The sequence below is a fragment of the Rana temporaria genome, chromosome 4, assembly GCF_905171775.1.
Source record: "Rana temporaria chromosome 4, aRanTem1.1, whole genome shotgun sequence".
NCBI classification, from domain to species: Eukaryota; Metazoa; Chordata; class Amphibia; order Anura; family Ranidae; genus Rana; species Rana temporaria.
The window spans coordinates 280,578,859-280,600,408 of NC_053492.1; the positions used below are offsets into that span (position 1 = coordinate 280,578,859).

The following is a 21,550-nucleotide window of genomic DNA, read 5'->3' on the forward strand; positions in this document are numbered from 1 at the left end:
TACAGCATTACAGTCAAGTGCTTGACAAGAGGGACACTGTAAAGAGTAATGTATTTTTTATCTACCCAAATCATATGGCCAATATACTTATTAATTGTGTTTTTTTCTGTAAACCCATGTGAAGCTTTAAATAAAGTTTAAAAACTGCAGAGGTGATCAAATACCACCAAAAGAAAGCTATATTTGTGGGGGAAAAAAAGGACATCAATTTTATTTTGGTACAGCATCGCACGCCCGCGCAATTGTTAGTTAAAGCAAAGCAGCACCGTATCGCAAAAATGACTTGGTCAGGAAGTGGGTAAAACCTTCTAGGGCTGAAGTGGTTAAAGTTTATGAAAAATCAAAAGTCCTCATTTTAAAAAGGCTTATATGCAAGTTATTGCCATAAAAAGTGTTTGTGGACCCGCGTACTGCCCTAGGGGAAATGTATCAATGCAAAAAAAAAGTTTTGAAAACATTTTTCAGGAGCAGTTATTTTAATAATGCTTAAAGTGAAACAAAAAAAAAAATATTCCTTTAAATATTGTGCATTGGGGAGTCCCCTTAGTCTGCCTGTAAAGTGGCGCATCTGTGCGATGTGTAGAACATGCAGCAATAATTACATTTCTAAAGGAAAAATTGTCATTCAGACCTGCTCACGGCTGTAATGTATTGCTGGATTTAGGCAATATAGATGAAAAATCAAGAAAAAAAATGGCGTGGGGTCCCCACCAGTTCACACCAGGCCCTCCTGGCATAGATTTTAATGGGAACTCCATACCAAAATCTAAAAATAAATTGGCATTCCCCCAAAATCCATAGGGGGGACGAGCGAGCAACCCCCCTCCTGAACCATAAAAGGCGACATGCCCTCAACATAAGGGGGGTATGTTGAGGGCATGTCGAATTTTATGGTTCAGGAGGGGGGTTGCTCGCTAGTCCCCCCTATCCTGACCTCCAGGCTGCATGCTCAGATAAGGGTCTGGTATGGATTTTGGGGGAATGCATATGTGGTTTGAATGGTGTTTACATACGTGGGCTCGCTTCTGAGCACGTGCTACCGGGGACAGGGGCATTTTAAAAAATATATATATTTTTTTTTTCCTTTTTTTACACTTTTTTTTACATTTTTTTTTGATCACTTTTATTCCTATTACAAGGAATTTAAACATCCCTTGTAATAGGAATAGTGTGTGACAGGTGTTCTTTATGGAGAGAGGCGGGGTCAATAAGACCCCACATCTCTCCTCCAGGCTGGAAAGCATGAAATCTTAAATCCGACCGCCGCTTTGATCGTTCTTATGGTGTGCAGAATCACCGCCGAAAAACAATGATATCTGAATGGTGCCCAGGACATCATATGACAAAGCCCAGGACAACATATGATGTCCACCCGGGATGGGAGATCCCCTCTGTGGACGTCATATCACTATGGGCCGGTAAGAAGGTGGTTAAGGACCGCCTCGCGCCGATATACGTCGGCAGAGCGGCACGACTGGGCATAAGCACGTACAGGTACGTTGCCCTTTAAGAGCCCAGCCCAGCCTGAGCTCCATGATCGATCGCTGTCGATGTCCTGCGATCGGGTCACAGAGCTGAAGAACGGGGAGTGGTAAGTGTAAACAAACCTCTCCCTGTGCTTCCTAGTGAGCCTGTCACTGATCATCTGTTCCCTGTCATAGGGAACGACGGTCAGTGACATCACATGCCAAGCCACGCCCCCTACAGTAAGAAACACACATTAGGGCACACTTAAACCCTTTAGCGCCTCCTTCAGGTTAACCCCTTCACTGCCAGTGTCATTTTCACAGTAACCAGTGCATTTTTATAGCACCGATCGCTGTAAAAATGACAATAGTCCCAAAAATGTGTCAAAAGTGTCCGATGTGTCCGCCATAATGTTGCAGTCACAGTAAAAATCACTGATCGCTGCCACTACTAGTAAAAAAAAATATTAATAAAAATGCCATAAAACTATCCCCTATTTTGTAGACGCTATAACTTTTGCGCAAACCGATCAATAAATGCTTATTGCGTTTTTTTTACCAAAAATATGTAGAAAAAAATGTTTTTTATATTTTTTTTTCAAAATTGTCGCTCTATTTTTGTTTATAGTGCAAAAAATAAAAACCACAGCGGTGATCAAATACCACCAAAAGAAAGCTCTATTTGTGGGGAAAAAGGACGCCAATTTTGTTTGGGAACCACGTTGCACGACCGTGCAATGGTCAGTTAAAGCGACGCAGTGCCGAATCGCAAAAAGGGGCCTGGTCCTTTTGCTGCAAAATGGTATGGGGCTTAAGTGGTTAAGAGTGTTGTCAGTGCACTCTTTCTCTGCACTGGCGTCAGCATGTTCCCAGTGCTGGTGGCGGGGCACTTTTTCTCAGTGCCCCCCCCCCAGGGGAGATGATGGGGAGTCCCTGTCCTCAGGGGAGATGATGTACAGCGCTCGTGAATGGATGCAGCCGACTCAGGGGGCAGAGTTCTGGATGGGGAGGACTCTGGGCTGAGCGGCTCTGCACGGGGAAGGATCGAGGGACATGGAGGAGCCGGTGACCGGCCAAACACACGAGTAGGGAATGTGACACAGAGCAGCCAGTGCGGTAGAGGCAGGAGCTCTGCTACTCACCCCGTCCTCCAGCCACCCGGGCGCTGCTATTCCTACCTACCACTAGCTCTTTAATTCAGAGAATTAGGTGGTCGTGAGGCCCCTGTGAGGGCAAGGCTTTAGGCGACTGCCTAATTTGCCTAATTAGAGAGCCGCCTCTGTGGTTCGGTTCACACCAGAATATGCGAACAGGCAAAAAATGTGTTCAAACATGCAAACACCATTAAAGTCTATGGGACACGAACATGAAAAATCAAAAGTGTTAATTTGAAAGGTTAATATGCAAGTTATTGTCATAAAAAGTGTTTGGGGACTTGTATCAATGCAATTTTTTTTTAAAAACTGCCTTTTTTTTGGAAGCAGTGATTTTAAGAATGTTTAAAGTGAAACAATAAAAGTAAAATATTCCTTTAAATTATATATCATGCCTGTAAAGTAGCGCATGTTTCCCGTGTTTAGAACTGTCCCTGCACAAAATGTCATTTCTAAAGGAAAAAAAGTAATTTAAAACTACTCGCGGCTATTTATGAATTGTCGGGTCCCGGCAATACAGATCAAAGTCATTGAAAAAAACGTCAGGGATTCCCCCCTGTCCATTACCAGGCCCATGTTGAGGGCATGTGGCCTATTATGGTTCAGGAGGGGGGGGGGCACTCTCTCCCCCCTCTTTTCCTGTGGCCTGCCAGGTTTCATGCTCAGATAAGGGTCTGGTATGGATTTTTGGGGGAACCCCACACTATTTATTTAAAAAAATGGCATGGGGTTCCCGTAATATCCACACCAGACCTGAAGGTCTTGATATGGAATTTGTGGCGACCCCCACACCTTTTTTCTTTTTTTTGGTTCAGGGTTCCCCTTTATATTCATACCAGACCCAAAAGGCCTGGTAATATACTGGGGGGTACCCCTGCTGTTCTTTTTCTCAATGACTTTGATCTGTATTGTCGGGACCCAACAATTCATGAATAGCCGCGAGTAGTTTTAAATGACTTTTTTCCTTTAGAAATTACATTTTGTGCAGGGACAGTTCTAAACATGGGAAACCTGTTTTCTTTTACAGGCATACTATACACACCCCCAGGTATGAAATTTAAAGGAATATTTCACTTTTATTGTTTCACTTTAAGCATTATTAAAATCACTGCTCTCGAAAAAAACTGGCATTTTAAAACTTTTTTTGCATTGATACATGTCCCCTGGGGCAGGATCCAGGTCCCCAAACACTTTTTTATGACAATAACTTGCATATTAACCTTAAAAATTAACACTTTTGATTTCTCCCATAGACTTTTAACGGTGTTCCGTGGCTTTTTGTATTTGCAGTGAACACCCCAAATAGTTTGCTGTTTGCCGAAAGGGCGAACAGCCAATGTTCGAGTCAAACTCATGTTCGACTCGAACATAAAGCTCATCTGTAGCAGGAACCTCACAGGAGTTGCATTGCTGGAGGGGAAGTGTGTATAATTCTGCTTTAATTTGCATCTATAACTGAAAAAACTCATACACTTGCCTACGCGTATACAGTAAGCTTTTAGGTATCACAGCAAGATAAACTATAACATAATCTTTCCTAGAATATAGCTGTACCCACTAACATCCAGATTCTGGCTGGATAACTAGGATAAATAACTAGGATAAATAATTAGGATAGACTTTTTCCATCTGGTATCTGCAACCTGCCAACACCTCTACCAACACAAAAAATCTGTCCTGAGAATTCAGAAATTGCCCAAGAAAAAGTCAACTATTTGCCTTCATTGATAAAACTATGGCAGATACAATATTGTGTCAAATATATATATTTCAGTCCTTTTAGCAGGAGAAAGGGTGTGGGATCATTTAGCAAATACAGTAGATAATCCAGATGTAGGTCATAAAATGAAAACATGTGGCCAAAACACATAAAAATAGAAATCAGGCTGTTTCTCTTCACAGGGAAAGAAAAACAATTGGTCCATCCCAAGATCCTTTGTTTGGTTATTATTTAAAGATATTATTTAAGTAATTATGTTCTTTCTTGTTCCACTGATTATAGTACTACCTTATGTTTAAAGACTCAGTATCTTATGTGATGACTTTTATTGTTTAGATTTGCAAAAACTAAACATAATCAGAGCAGGGATGGTCATTGAGATATATGAAGAAACATCACTGTTAAATTATTTACTACTACTATTATTTACTAAGTCACAAAAACGACTGAAAATAAGCTTAATATATTAGAATGTTAAACTGTTTAGAGAAGATGTGCAGCATTACAGAGGTCCAAGTGTAAATTTTACTATAGGTCTACAGACCTATTCAAATTAGTGGTAAAAATTACATGTATTTTCTGGAATTTTTTAGCAGATCCGCACCATGGAAAAGCTATATTTGTTTTAACCACTTAAGACCCACACCAAAATGCAGCTAAAGGACCCGGCCAGGTTTTGCGATTCGGCACTGCGTCGATTTAACAGACAATTGCGCGGTCGTGCGACGTGGCTCCCAAACTAAATTGGGATTGTGAATCCCTATAAAAGGAATCACACGATCGATGCCGCCGCCACAGTGAAGAACGGGGAAGCTGTGTTTACATACAGCTCTCCCCATTCTTCAGCTCCGGGGACCGATCGCGGGACTCCAGCGGTGATCGGGTCCGCGGGTCCCGCGGTCACGGTCACGGAGCTTCGGACCGCGACCCGCGGCTGGACAATAGCACAGCACATACCTGTACATGCATGTGCCCAGCCGTGCCATTCTGCCGACGTATATGTGCAGGAGGCAGTCCTTAAGTGGTTAATGTTGCTCCTTAATTTAAAAAAATAATAATATTCTTAAAATGCACCAAAACATACACATAGACATTAAAAAGCTTTTGTAATTGTGCAAAAGCATCAAAGATATACAATACTACATATGCTCAGGTATGGAAAGACCCTGTGGCCAGCCAAAGCAGCATTTCAGCTTGTGTTGCTAGTGGGCTGATGCAATTGGAGGTGATTCTGACCATGATTTCAGAAACTTTTATGCTCATGATCAATGTATTAAAAAAATATGCGTGAAAAGAATCAACCCTACAAGTTAGGCACATTTCTAGACTCAACAAAAGTAAATTGATCTATTGTTATTGAGACAAGGAATGATAATAGTTGTGATATTTATTCACATTAGCATAAAAACTATGTGTGGCTTTAAATTTCCAATGTTAATAAAGAAAAACTAGACACACGTAACCTAAAAAGTGACTCTAGTTCGATAATAATTCCGAATTATAGTATCCACTGGGGTATACATAATATACAATTAATAATAAAATCATTAATAAAAATAAAAAGTAATATTGTTTATGAAGGTTTTGCTTTGTTTTAAGATAGAAGGTTTAAGATAATAATTTCAGAATGGAATGATTTCAGATTCTTCTAGTCCAGAGAATAGGGTAGCACATGGGTTTAATTGCTGATCCAGTATTACTGATATCATTCCTTAACCCAAACCATTTGGCGTGCTTGCCAGCTATAAGTTTAGTTGCATTGCCGATAAGATGTTCCGGTGCAGCAGGGTGCGAAGAATGCAATAGAAGCATAAAGAATGTCAAGCTGCATATTACCAAGCAAGCAAACTACAACATTTCCACATACTGTAGTCATTTATTGCTCCTAATTTACTTAAAGCTCAGTATATGCCGAAGACAAATATAGGAAGCACATACATAGCCTCAGCAAGGGCTGTGAAATGTTTCAAACAGCTGTTTCTTACTTTTTCCTTTAATAGTCTTGCGTTCTGCGACCAAAGATATGAAATAAAATTACATTACTGTATGCTGACACTGTTCTGTTTTAAAAAGATGGATACTCTACAATTCATACATAAATAGACAGCATGGCAGCCCCTAGAGGCCACTTATACTGAGTTGTCTATTAAAGTGTATGTCTGGGCAAAAAATAAATTAGTAATCAGTACATATTTCCAATACATGCACATTCCTTTATGTTTTGTGACTTTAAAAATGTTGCACATGCAGGAAAATACATGTTGATTTGAAAGAAATCCAGCGACCATCTAATTTCCTGTTTGATCTAACAACTCTGCTTCTACTACACTGGAATTCCAAGCTGTGCTAGCAACCTTGTTTGAGGTCCCCCCTGCTGCACTACAGAACACCCCCTTATATTAAGAGAAGTGGTATTATGTAGTCCATCATAAGAGAACGTAGTAGGGCTATCAACACAGCTTGGAATATCAGTGCCACTGCATTATCAGCCCAAACAGGAACTTAGGAGCACAGTGCAGTGCTTATAAGGCTTCATTTCCACTGACGTTTTTACAGCCACTTTTCTGAGCGTTTTTTACAGCTTAAAAACGCCTGTCCATGTTATTCTATGGCATCATGCCCACATAGGCGTTTTTGAGCTGCAAATGGCATAGGCGTTTTTGAGCTTTAAAAAAAACGCCTGACCAGGGCGATTTGAAGCTCCAGAGTAGAGCTGTAAAAACGCCAGACGTTAAAAAACGCTCAAAGCCGCGCGAAAACGCTCAAAAACGCTACTGCTGCATTTTTAAAGCTGCAGCTCACAAATTTTTTTTTTTTTTTTTTACAAAATAAACATGGACAGGCGTTTTTAAGCTGTAAAAAGGCTAACAACAGTGGCTGTAAAAACGCCAGTGGAAATGAAGCCTTAAGTGCAAAAACTTTGGAAAATGTGCATATGTATTGCAGAGATGTAGTGATTTTTTTTCACAAATGTACACCTTTAAGTCAGATATGTGCCTAACAGTTTGTACATAACATATTTATCAAATTGTTTCTAACTTTCAAACCTTTTTATTGACTTTTGGATGGAAGTGTTACACCAGATTTGTATTGCTTATTATCTGTGACCCCACTGAGGAGATTCACCAATTATATTAACTAGTTACCATTGTTATTGAGGCAGAAAATAAGAAATCTAAAAGCTGTACAGTTGTTGCCAGTATAGGAAGTGAAGTTAAATCTTCTAATAGTAAGACCTGTTCTATTGCAGCTGTCTTAAGCCCTGCACACACGGTCTAGAATCTCGTCAGGAAAAAAAACTTTGTTTTCCTGATGAGATTCTTGGCAAGATTCTCTTGCTGGCCGAGTGTACACATGGGCCATTCAAAAGAACTGCCGTTCTTTTGAATGGCACGAACACGGTAACGTCATCGACTACGGATGAGTATGCGCTCGTCACATTCGATGCCATCACAGACATCTTGCTTCACCCTACCTATGCCTTGGAAGCTACCGCGCATGCGTCTAAGTCATTTTGAGCATGCGCAGGTTTCCATGGAGAGGTATACACACGCTCGGGTTTCTCGTCAGGAAAACACTGCCGAGAATCTCATGACGCGAAAATAGAGAACAGGTTCTCTATTTTTCTCGTCTAGATTCTGGGCAGTTTTCTTGACGAGAAACCTCAAAGCCTCGTACACACGCTCGGTATACTCGGCAAGAAAGCTCTGCCAGCAGTTTTCTTGTTGGTTCTTGCCGAGAAAACCGTGTGTGTGTACGAGGCTTAAGAGGATTTTCTTCTCACTTTGGAAAGATTTTCTTTAAATACCTGTGTCTCTGAGGCAGGAAGGAAAATCTCCCCAAAGGAACACACACACACACCAGGAAAAAAAAATTACCAGGGTTTTAACCATTACCTACTACCCAAAATTAAAATAAAATGACTTTAGATATAATTTAACCACTTGACCTCCAGAAGGTTTTTCTTTATGTCCGGGGCATTTTTTGTTATTCAGCACTGTGATACTTACTGGAAATTGAGTGGTCATGCAACACTTAATGCAAATTAAATGTATACATTTTTTTTTTACAAAAGTAGAGCTTTCTTTTGGTGGTATTTATAAAAACAAACAAAATGCCAGCGCTCAGGATTAGGGTGTGGGTAACAATTAGTTGGGGGCAGCAATAATAATGTTAATTAGAAAATGTCTAGAGTACCAGGTAAAAACAAGTCCAAAGGAGGAGAGGTGATGTGTCTTTGGGAAAAGATAGTGATGTTGATGCTACATCTTAGTAATGAAACACACAGTCGGGTCTAATCTCTTCTCATGAGTGAAGCCAACTCTGGATAACAAATGTGAAGAAAAACAGAGAAGCGCCTCTGAGTGCAATGTTTATTGTACAATAGTAAATCAAGTAGTAAATCAATCCAACACTTACATGGTGGTAAGGCAATGTCTGCTCATGGGGGATGAAGAAAACTAGGATCGTCTCCTGTGAGAGCAGCGAACCAGTCATTGGCAACCTGGTGTTTTCAATGTGTCAATCTGCCAATTGATCGCTTCTCTGTGCACAGCATTCCAATATTAGACCACTCCCGGTGACGTCACATGCCTAGAGGTGCTGTTCTCAGAGTGGCTCATAAATATCCATATCCAGCCCTTCACTGGATCAGCTGGCTTCTTTCTCTAGGATACCGCGGCTTCAGTGGCTGGTTCCTTGCTCTCACAGGAGATGTTGCTCACATAGGAGACATTGAAGATGATCACAGTTTTCTTCATCCTCCTCAAGCACACCTTGCCTTACCTCTATGTAAGTGTTGGATTGATTTATACTATTGTACAAAAAACATTGCACTCAGAGGCACTTTTCTGTTTTTCTTCACTTTTGGTGGTATTTGATCACCACTGTTTTTTTTATTTTTATTAAATAAAAGAAAGAGTACCCAGAATTAAAAATATATATATATATTTTCTGTTATAAAACATATCCCCCAAAAAATGTAATGTATTAACAAATTAGGCCAAAATGTATTACATATTTCTGGTAAAAGAAGCCCCAATAAGTGTATAATAGTTGGTTTGTGTTATAGCATCTACAAACTATGGTATATATACTGAAATTTACACAGCTTTAGATGTTATACTGTAATGGCGGGGCTCAGCGACTTATAGTGGGACAGTGTTTGGGTGTCGGGCAAACTGGCACTAACAGACACTGCCTAGGAGGGTCACTAACTGACACTTACACGCTAGTGACACTAATACAGTGATCAGTGATAATACTGTACAATTACATTGTACTAATGACACTGGCTGGGAAAGGGTTAACATCTAAGGGCAATTAATGGGTTAACTGTGTGCCTAACAAGTGTAATGTGTTCTGCTTTTACGTATTAATGTGTCAAATTTTTCGCCCTACTTTTCAGGGAGAAAAAACAGCCAGATCCCTGTTCCTGTGAACACAGAGTTCTGTGTGTTTGTTTATTCACACAAAACTCCTTGTGTGATTGGACAATTAGCAGATTTCAGCTGGAATTATTGGCTGAAATTTGTCAAACTCATGTTGTGTCCAATTACAGCAGGGATATGTAATTAGTGGACCTCCAGCTGTTGCAGAACTACAAGTCCCCTGAGGCATTGCAAGACTCTGACATCCACAAGCATAAAACCCAGAGGTATGATGGGACTTGTATTTTTGCAACAGCTGGAGGTCCGCTAGTTGCATAATCCTGAATAACAGCATGCATGCACCCCCCAAACCCAGAAAAAGGCCAGTCACAAACGTGTCTACGAATATGCCTGTAACTGCTTCCCTCTCAGTATATTTAAGGGCATCAGATGGTTAAGGCAGCTTGAGAAATAAACTTGGATACTATTAATGATGTTAACCAGTTGTGGACATTGGGAGTGCAACACATGTCCAAAAAAACTTCACCAAATTATATATAGAGCACTTGGAGCACATCATTCTGTCCCACTTCCACCCCACTCATACTTGCTGGCAATTCACAACTATAAAAATAATAGCCAATTATTTGCTGTGTAAGTACAGAAGCTGTAGAAGCTGCTATTAAAAGACTGCCTTGTGGTGTTAATAAACACTGTTCACATGTGAAAAAGAGAGATACATTTACATTGTTACTTTTGCATGTGATGTCTGTCAAAGCAAACTGACTAATTAAAACAAGTCACCTTTATTTGTTCTATATTTAAGCCCGTATTAGCCCTTGGTTTACCAATATTTACCTTCTTCTGCTCCTTCTCCTCTTGAGCCCTGGTTCACATTGGTACAATTTGACATGTGATTTGACATGGACGTCCTCCTGAGCAAATGCTGACTGCGCTTCCCTGCGGGTCATGTGCGGCGCACTCTGTGATCACCGAGTCTACGGTAATAGGTATTCTTTTTTCCCTCACGCTGTCAGCATGAGGGGGAAAAAAAGCCGATCACCGGCTTCTGTCAGAGGGACATCGATCCCTCACACAGAAAGCCGCAGGTGCATTTTATGTGCCCACCAGTTTCAGCTGCCAGTTCCCACTGTGCCACCCACCAGTGCCACAGATCAGTGCTGCCTATCAGTGTCACCTACCAGTGCACATCAGTGCCACCCATCAGTGATCATCAGTGCCCATCAGTGCCACCTATCAGTGCCCTTCAGAGCCACCTACCAGTGCCTTTTAGTGTCACCCATCAGTGCCAACCATCAGTGCCCATTAGTGTCACCCATCAGTGCCACCTATCAGTGCTACCTCATTAGTGCTTATCAGTGCCACCTATCAGTGCCCATTAGTGCCACCTTATCAATGACTATAATTGCCCATCAGTGCCACCTATCAGTGCCCATTAGTGCCGCCTTATCAGTGCCTATCAGTGCCCATCAGCTCAGCCTATCAGTGCCCATCAGTGCAGCCTCATCAGCGCACATCAGTGAAGAAGAAAAATTACCTTTTTTCAAAATTTTATAACAAACTATGAAACAGTTTTTGTTTCGGTCCTTTTTGTTTTATTTTGCAAAAAACAGCAGCAATTAAATACCATGAAAATAAATCTCTATTTGTGTGAAGAACATTATAAAAATGTTATTTGGGTACAGTGTAGCATGACCGCGCAATTGTCATTCAAAGATTGACAGTGCTGAAAGCTGAAAATTGGTCTGGGAAGGAATGGGGCTTAAGTGCCCAGTAAGCAAGTGGATAAGCAGGAAAAATGATAAAATACAATAAATACTTTTATCTATCTTGTTTAGTGTTGTTATTATTATTATTATTATTATTATTATTATTATTTATTTTTTTTGTATATGAAATACCCAACAAATAAGTTTGCTTTTGTAAGACAAATTAGACAATATCACTGAAAGAAAGCCCTGTTTTTCTTAAAAAAAAAAAAACAGTATACATATTACTGTCTTGTGTTAAGTAATATCAAAGTTATTGTCAAATAAACAGGCCTTTAGTAGAAATGCAAAAATTGCTTTGGTTTATAGGGTTGTTCAGGTGTGAGGGCTAAAGTGGTTAAAATGAAACATTGGGGTTGATTTACTAACGGCAAATCCACTTTGCACTACAAGTGCAGTTGGTAGTGAAGTCGCTGTAGATCTGAGAGGGACATGCAAGGAAAATAAAGAACAGCATTTTTGCTTGTACATGATTGATTGGATGATAAAATCAGCAGAGTGTCCCCTCATTTCAGATCTTCCCCCTTGTAGTGCAAAGTGGATTTGCCTTTAGTAAATCAACCCCATTGTGTTGTTTGTAAATATACTTTAATACTAATGCAATAACATACCCTTTTCCTTTTCTTCTTTCTTCTCTTCTCTTTTTTCTTTCACTGGAATGAATTCAAGAAAGGTGTGTCAAATATGTGAATTAAATAGTTTACTCAATATTTTTCTTAGGCCCATGTAACACACAAGTATACCAAATAGAAACGTTTTTCATTCCTTTAATCTTACTGCAGTGTTTTCAAACTCTACTCTGCATTAAAAATGTTTGCCATGCTCCATCTTGCTGAAATACACCTGTGTGTTTTGGTGTGTTACAGTAACGCACTTTGTTACACATTACTTGCATTACCAGGTTACAGTGCCATTCATTTTGTAAGACACTGCTACACACTAAGGCAATATGGATCAAATGCACAGATGCCCTTGTCACTGGCTTTGATTGACATCACTGGGAGCCAATGACTGGGGAATATCCAATTGCCTTAGAAAATCAGTAAGGAATTATTTTACCACTGGTTAACAAAATTGGACCATGCTATGAGGATTTTTTCTTGCCTTCCTGGGTATATGATTCTATATATGGATGTTTTAAATTTACTGTATACGATCATTATTTTTTTTCTTCATTGGTTCAACTGACATTTATCAAAAGTAGTTTTGCCTGATATCCAGGGGTGGACTGACCATTTGGATACTCGGGCACTACCCGAGGGCCCCACGCCACTAGGGGGCCCCATCAGGGTTTCCAGCCTCAGGAAAACCAGGGACAGTATGAAAAAATCTGTGTTTTTGTTTTAAATCCCAAGATTATAGCTTCCCTGCCTCTCTAGTACCTTTTCAGTGTGTGTATGTGTATTCTGTGTGTATGTATACTGTGTGTATATATTGTGTGTCTGTGTGTGTATACTATGTATGTATACTGTGTGACCCCATAATCTATTGCCCGGGGGCCCCATAATCTCAAATTGCCTGGGGGCCCCATGAGTTGTCAGTCCACCCCTGCTGATATTTAATCAAGAACAAAAAGAGAAGCCGTACTTGAGGGGACAAGATTTAAACATTGAAAGAAAAATTCTGTAAATAGCAAAGTGTGCTTACTTATGGTTGAACGCTTTGATTATTGTATCCTAGGTAAGCTTTACACAACCCAGTAAGATACAAAGATTATTTAATTTGAAATATATTGTAAAAAGGTGGGACCATGTGTAGGCACCCTAAAGATCCTTCTTAAGATCTGATAAGATATCCCTCTTGGATCCCTGAGACTATAATTTCAAGACTGCCTCAATGCCTTAACTGTAATGGCTTAACATTACACCTTCATTTATTTTTTTTGCAAATTTAAAGGGTTTACATTTTCAAATGCATGCCTTCATATATCATTACCACTGTGAGCATGTCAAATTTAATGAATGTACTTTAATTCAGCAGCAGTCTCCTAAATGACATTCGGGTCCTGCACATTCATTCCGAAATTGCCATTTTTACTTCATAAGTCTTTTTAAGAATAAAATAATAAATTGCCTGCATTCATAGGAAAGCTTGGAGTAAATGAATAAGCTTCTTATGTTTGATAAAAAAAAAATACAGGTGTGACGCATGAAAATTTAATGTTTTATATTTCCAAATTTTAAATCAGGTACTTGCAATTTAATTTTAAATGTGTTCCAGCTGATAAAATACATGGCAAATCAATGTGGAAATATCCCATGATTTCAATTTGAACACTTGTTAAAGTCACTTTCTTTCGACATTGTTATACTGCTCAGTGGAAATCGAATGTCCCTTGATTCTCGAGGCTTTGCAGCAGTTAGAGATGGTCGGGTTATCTCCTTATGACATATTCTCTATTACATTTCTTGAGCTATGTTCAGCATTGAATGTTTGCTGAGCAATACATGTCACAAAATAAATGGAACAGAAATGATCTGAGCAACAGACAGCGGGAACAGATAAAGTTCTTAAGTAAAAATTTCAATAAGCTGCTGTTATTTTTGTATTTCCACTTCTAACCTGAGTCTAAGAAAGTTACAGTGATCAGCAGTACAGCTACTGCAGGCAAGAAATCTATATATTGGGTAGGTAGATTCAAGGATCTCTAGAGAATTAGACAGAATAAAGAGCTATGTGTTGACAAATGCTTTGTTTGCTGCTAAAAACACAACTCTGGAAAAAACATGGAGTGGAGTAGGGTTAAAAAATTGTGTATGGTCCCTTTTGGAACATACTTCCTTTTCTGTATGGCACCTATTTATAATGGAAGTAATGAGAACAGTTCCCAGCAAAGATACAAGAAGAACAAATCTAATAGGGGTGTTCTTTTCAAAACAGCAAAAAATATATATTTGAAAACCAGAAAATTCCATTTATATATGTTTTTAACAAAGTTTATGAATGTTAAAAAGTTTCCCTTATGTAGACACCAAAAAGCCCTGAGACTTGGCTGGGATGTCAGCATGTTATGTAATCCAAGTGATACTCTATAGTATTCCCCTTCACTCCTTCTTTGTGTACAACATAAAAAAGTCATGTAGGGAGTGAAGAGAGGGGCGGAGGAGCTGGACCAGCAAAGACTTTCAATAAGGGGAGATGGTTATGACACAATAGGAGGCAGGGGACTTTGCTAGGGAATTAAAACTTTCTGGAGTGTTAGTTCGCTAGAGGCACATGAAAATACAATAAAAAAATTGTTTATGGAATTGAAATAATGCTAAAATTAAATATTTAGGATACTTGATTTTTCTGTGCTTTACAGTACCTGCATTTTTTAAGTTAGTGACAGGATCTCTTTAAACTTACCCTAGCCGAAGAACGGAAATTGTTTCATATTGCAGCATAATAATCCTTACATGTGGTGGATTCATTTGATTCTTTTTTTATGTTTACATTTTATTTTACCTAATGATCTTGCTGGTAACACATGTCCTATCCTAGAGTGACAACACATTACTGTGACTGCTGTAGGGTTTGAAATAGAGAGTGCTTGGAATGAGATCTTTATAAGAATATTTAACTGGACTGGAACATGCAAGTTAATGCCCCAAACGTCCATCACACTGAAACTTGAACTTCACTTTAACCCCCCCCACCAAAAAAAAAAAAAACAATCCTGCTGGGTGAGCAATGTACAATGAGGAACTTCAGCAACAGAAGATTTGCCTGCTCAATGACCAGACCATTTTTTTGCAATACGGCACTGCATTGCTTTAACTGACAGTTATGCGGTCTTGCGAAGCTGTACCCAAACAAAATTGATGTTCTTTTTTTCCCCACAAATAGAGCTTTTTTTTGGTGGTATTTGATCATCTCTGTGGTTTTTATTTTTTACACTATGAACAAAAAAAAGAGTGTACATTTTCCAAAAAAAACATTTTGTACTTATAATAAATATCCCCATTTTTTTTTTTAAAAAAAGGCAAATTCTCCTCAGTTTAGGCCGATATGTATTCTTCTACATATTTTTGGTAAAGAAATTGTAATAAGCGTATATTGATTGGTTTGCGCAAAAGTTATAGGGCCAGATTCACAGAGGAAATACGCCAGAGTATCTACTGATACTCCGGCGTATTTTCAAATTTGCTGCGTCGTATCTTTATTTGTAATTCACAAAAAAGATACGACGGCTTTTGGCTAAGATCCGACATGCGTATGGCTTCGTACGCCTTCGGATCCTAGGTGTAATTTTCCAGCGGCCGCTGGGTGGAGTTTGCGTAGTTTTCTAGCGGCGGGTATGCAAATTAGCTGATTACGGCGATCCACAAAGATACGCGCGTTCGTCGCAATCTCTTACGTCGTCGCTAGTCGGTTTTTCCCGTCGCAAACTTAGGCCTGCTTATTCATGGCTTATCTTTAGAACAGCCATTTTAAAGTATGGCTGTCGTTCCCGCGTTGAATTTCAATTTTTTTTTTGTTTTGCGTAAGACGTCCGGGAATACGAAACGATGTAACGTAGGTCGCCGTTCAAAAAATACGTTGGGGCGCCGTAATTTTGCGCAAAGCAAGTCGGAAAATTTTCAAACGGAGCTTAATTTAAATGGTACACGCCCCATTTGAATTAGGCGGGCTTGCGCCGGACAGCTTTACGTTACACCACCGTAAGTTTATACGCAAGTCCTTGGTGAATCAGGGACTTGCACTGAAAACTTGCGGAGGTGTAACGTAAAGGGGATTCGTTACGCCGCTGCAGATATTCGTGAATCTGGCCTATAGTGTCTACAAAATAGGGGAAAGGTTTATGATCACTAGTAATGGCGGTGGTCAGCGATTTTTATGGGGACTGTGACATTATGGCGGACAGATCGGACACTTTTGACACATTTTGGGGACCACTGACAATTATACAGCGATCAGTGCTATAAAAATGCACTGATTACTGTGTGAATATCACAGGGAAGGGGTAACACTAGGGGGCGATCAAGGGGTTAACTGTCTTCCCTCATGTGTGTTCTAACTGTAGGGGGATGGGACTGACTAGAGGACTAGAGGATATGACAGATCGTTGTTCCTAGCTAGTAGGAACTCATGATCTGTCTCTCCTCTCCCCACAGAACAGGGATTTGTGTGTTTACACACACATGTCCCTGTTCTGGCTCTCGTGCCTGCCACGCCCATCGGAACCTCTGCAGTGCAGAAGGCCCGTGTGTGCCTGCTATCTTCACTTAAAGCTCCGACGTACAGCTACGACGGTTCGCGGGAACGTGCCGACCTGCCGCAATATAATGACGGTGGCTGGTCGGCAAGCGGTTAACAAACTTGGTTGTAGATTTTTACCTCTTTCTGCTCTGAAGAAAAAGCTGTTTGTTTTATGATATCTGGGTGCACAGTGAATATAAATGGGAGTGACATTTTTTTATCATTAATTAGCAGATGCATTTGCAGTGTTCTAATGAGAAAACTTGCAGAGCTTGAATCTATTTAGAAGTGATGAACCCTTTAGGAGTATCTCATCAAAAATTACATTTTTGTTGCAGAGGGTATCAAAAATCTGACTTCTTTTGTAGTCCAAACTTCGGGGAAAAACAGTGAGCCCAATTACACAAGCAGGAGATTACATTTCTGTGGAATATCTGTACACCAACTGCATACACAAGGTCTCCAAGTTGCCATATTGCTTTGCATTCGACAGAAAATTCCAGTTCGGCAGATTGAAAAGGAAATGTAATTTTTAATAACATTTAGTTACTGTATGGCTTGTGTAGTAATCATATATGCTATGTTTTTTTTAATTATTATTATTATTTGCTATTTTTCCCACAAAAGAGGAGTTACCCTTTAAATCTCATTGATTAGAATATCTTACTTACATGCCAAGTAACTACACTCTTCCAAAGTTAAATGCAATGGGCAGTTTTGGCACTTTACTAAATGCATGCAATTATTTTACTTACTAACCTTTCAAGATGATAACAGTTTTGTATATAAGTAAATGCAAATACAATACACACTCTAAAATCAAAAAAAGCCATGCACAGAAATTGCCCAATTATGAGTCTGTAGTAGTTTAATAGTGATAGGACAAATAAATAAAAAAACAGGAAGATGTCAACCTTCCTGGAGTTGTATCATATCTTGCTTAACTACTTGCCGTCGCCGCACCGTCATAATACGTCCACAAGGTGGCTCTCCTAGGCGAGATCACGTATTATGACGTCCTACCTTTTAGCCGCCACTAGGGGGCGCACGCGCGCCGCCGGAGGCGCGGCGCGCGCCCCCCGCTCGCCCCCGACTCCCGTGCGTGTGCCCGGCGGGCGCGATCGCCGCCGGGCACACGCGATCGCTCGGTACAGAGCGGGGAACGGGAGCTGTGTGTGTAAACACACAGCTCTCGTTCCTGTCAGCAGGGGAAATGCTTTTCTTCGGTTCATACAATGTATGAACCGAGGATCAGTGTTTCCCCTAGTGAGGCCACCCCCCCCCCCCACAGTAAGAACACACCCAGGCATACTTAACCCCTTCCTCGCCCCCTAGTGTTAACCCCTTCACTGCCAGTGGCATTTTTATAGTAATCTAATGCATTTTTATAGCACTGATCGCTATAAAAATGCCAATGGTCCCAAAAATGTGTCAAAAATGTCCGAAGTGTCCGCCATAATGTCGCAATACCGAAAAAAAAATCGCTGATCGCCGCCATTACTAGTAAAAAAAATATTAATAAAAATGCCATAAAAATACCCCCTATTTTGTAAACGCTATAACTTTTGCGCAAACCAATCAATAAACGCTTATTGCGATTTTTTTTTACGAAAAATATGTAGAAGAATACGTATCGGCCTAAACTGAGGAAAAAAAATGTTTTTTTATATATTTTTGGGGGATATTTATTACAGCAAAAAGTAAAAAATATTCATTTTTTTCAAAATTGTCGTTCTATTTTTGTTTATAGCGCAAAAAATAAAAAACGCAGAGGTGATCAAATACCACCAAAAGAAAGCTCTATTTGTGGGAAAAAAAGGACGCCAATTTTGTTTGGGAGCCACGTCGCACGACCGCGCAATTGTCTGTTAAAGCGACGCAGTCCCGAATCGCAAAAAGTACTCTGGTCTTTGGGCAGCAATATGGTCCGGGGGGTAAGTGGTTAAGAACGATCAATGTTCCACATCATGTTCAATAAAGAAAGTTTGTATATCAACTTGCTACAGTCTTTCAGTGATGCCATATAGATTTGATAAACCATGTAGCATTACTGTATGAACAATTGGCTGCCAGGAGATGGTGCTATGTAGCCATGAAGTGAATCATCTACCAATCTTATCTATAAAACAAGCCCATTAAAAGAGTGATTATATGCTTTATTAACTGTAATTAATTTAGAAATGTATTTTTTAGTTGTAGGAGCTATGACGAGTTCTGTAAAAGAAGGAATATTCTAGATGATATAAGTGGTCCCTTTTAATGATGTACAGAGTAGTGCTCCATAACATTGAATTGTATGGTAAATTCACAAATTCTTGGGAATAATAATGACTTAGAATTGTACAAAGAGGCGATCTTCTGGTTTTAAAAAAAAATGAAAGACACGTGAATGAACGATTTTCAAGTGGTGTGTATTTTTTCAAGTGATTAACCTCATTAACCACTTTAAAACTGGCATGTTACAACCCCTTCCTATGCAGGTAATTTTCCAGTTTTCAGTGCTGTAATGGTTTGACAGACATTTGCTCTGCCATGCAGTACTGTGCCCAAATGAATTATGTATAATTTTTATCGATATATAATATGTGAACTTTCTTTTGGTGGTTTATTTCATTTCCCATAGTTCAAAACATATGAAATAAATTTGCCAGGACAGTACTAACACCTCTAAAGTTCAGAAATTAATAAACTTGCTGGTACTGAGGTACTGAGGTGGTTAAAAATAAATTAAGGTGTGTTTGGCCTTTAACAGTCATTTACTAAAGCTAAGTGCAAGTCTTCCTTTATTGGTGGAAGTTCCTTGTAGGATGAAATTGCATGATGTTAGATGTTATGAATGTCATGGATAAACACTTTAAATGCCTCCCCAAAACAGTGGCAGTTTAAAAACCCTACCACTCCTCACCCACTTATGATTACAGCCTTCCCTGCAAAAGATAGGAAGATGGAATTAATGGATTCCTTTATTATCCTCCTTCTCTCATTGTGAGAGTAAAGTGAGGGCTCAATATTGAAAACAGAACTACTTTTTTAAATCTGCAATCACTATGATTGGTCACACAAGTGGACATATGGCTGTGTGCCTTTAGCCTGTGATTTCTCTAATGACAGCAGGAGCAATGGCTTGTGGTGGGCATCTATCTGCCCGAATAAGAGTGCAGACCAATTGTTTAATTACAATGGTAAGTCTTAAAATGGTTGTAAATTCAAAAAACAAACAAACACTGTAAGTCAAAAGCATAATGAGCTAGTATGCATTGCATACTAGCTCATTATGAAATAATTACCTTAGATCGAAGCTGTTGCAGCGGCCCTGCACACTAATGTGACCGGCAACATGTCTCTCAGTCCTCGTACACACGACCAAACATGTTTGCTGAAACTGGTCCGCGGACCAGTTTCCGCGGACATGTTCGGTTGTCTGTACGGCCGACCGGACCGGATTCCCGGCCTAGCGGACAGGTTTCCAGCGGACCAATGTTTCTTAGCATGCTAAGAAACATGTCCGCTGCAACCATGTCCGCCGGACATGTCCGATGTTCAGTATGACTCATGGGACATGTCCGCTGGCCCGAGAACCTGCACATGACGTCGACGCATGCGTGGAAGCTTTGAACTTCCGCGTCAGAGAACGTCGGTGTCGTATACGTCACCGCGTTCTCTGTCCGCGGGGATTTCGGTTTGATGGTGTGTACAGCCATCAGACCGAAATCTCCGAGCAGACATGTCCCCTCGTCTGTACGGGGCCTCAGAGTTATTTTCAGGTTGGCGGGCTCTGAAACTATGATTGGCTGGAGCCAGGATGACATCACTCTGCATGCGCGCAGGAGCCGCCGGTTACGGCATGCTGCTGAAGAAACAGCATGAGCGAGCTGTTTCTTCAGAGCGTATGCGCAGATGACATCGCCGCAAGCGTAAATGGTATATATCACCTAAACCTTGCAGGTTTGGAAGATATTTACAGTAACTACAGGTAATCCTTTTTTATAGGTTTACCTGTAGGTACAAGTGGTGTAACTGGGTTTACAACCACTTTAAGGGGCTTAAAGGATGTTAACATTTGAGCTTGAATTTACATGACATGCAATTTTCTTTTATTTATTGAGACACAAATTCAAAATTGCGGCAATTAAGCTATAGAAGTAGCAAGGAACTTATATTTCCAGTCACTCTATCCCGAAGCTGAGCAGTAGCAGCTGATTATTTTAATGGCAAATCTTCCATTCACAATACTTTTCCTCTAAATTTAAAAGGCTGTCTAGGTGAAAATAATTAGAGGATTGCATTGTATATAAATTACAAATTTGAAATTTTGATGTGTAATGTTAATTGGACAATGATTATTCAATCCTTTCTTGTGATAAAGGCCCTGGGTAAAATTAAAACACTGCAACTAATAACCCATTGAGCTATATACCCGGCAAGATTAACTGTAGAACCACATAGCTGCTTGACTTTTTCCAGTAGCTCTTAAATACTCAAACTCATCTTCTATTTTTTCATTTGCTTTCTAAAAGGTTCCTCCATCTTAGTGCCCTTCACATCTTTTGAGACAGTTGAATGAATTTCCCATTAAAAGTAAATCAGTAGTAGCTAGAAGAAGACAGTAGTCAAGTCTTTTGAAGTTATTGGAACAGAAAAAAGACACATTTGTGGAGGGAATGATGATTTTCAAAACTGCTTAACCATATCTAAACTATTCAGAAGTTCATGTTTTTGCTAGCTTTTGATGGAAACAAACTTTAAACGATGTCTGTAGTGGGGAAAACATGCAGGCTTCATTGCTGACCTCTTTCCGAATTTTCAAGTTAGCTGGTTGCATTTGGATTTAATAATTTGAGTCACTGACCTGGAAAATGTATACTTGTTT

General features: G+C 39.8%; 1 protein-coding gene across 1 annotated transcript in view; it reads right to left on the bottom strand.

Moving 5' to 3' along the window:
- The window catches only part of LOC120935721 (titin-like), a 433,372-nt gene that overhangs the window by 274,934 nt on the left and 136,888 nt on the right, over window positions 1-21,550 (bottom strand). Inside the window, exons 8-9 of the mRNA XM_040347780.1 lie at window positions 12,111-12,152; window positions 6,326-6,349 (exon numbers count right to left, since the gene is read on the bottom strand). Of these exons, the coding sequence (XP_040203714.1) occupies window positions 6,326-6,349; window positions 12,111-12,152 (66 nt within the window). The remainder of the gene's footprint in view (window positions 1-6,325; window positions 6,350-12,110; window positions 12,153-21,550) is intronic.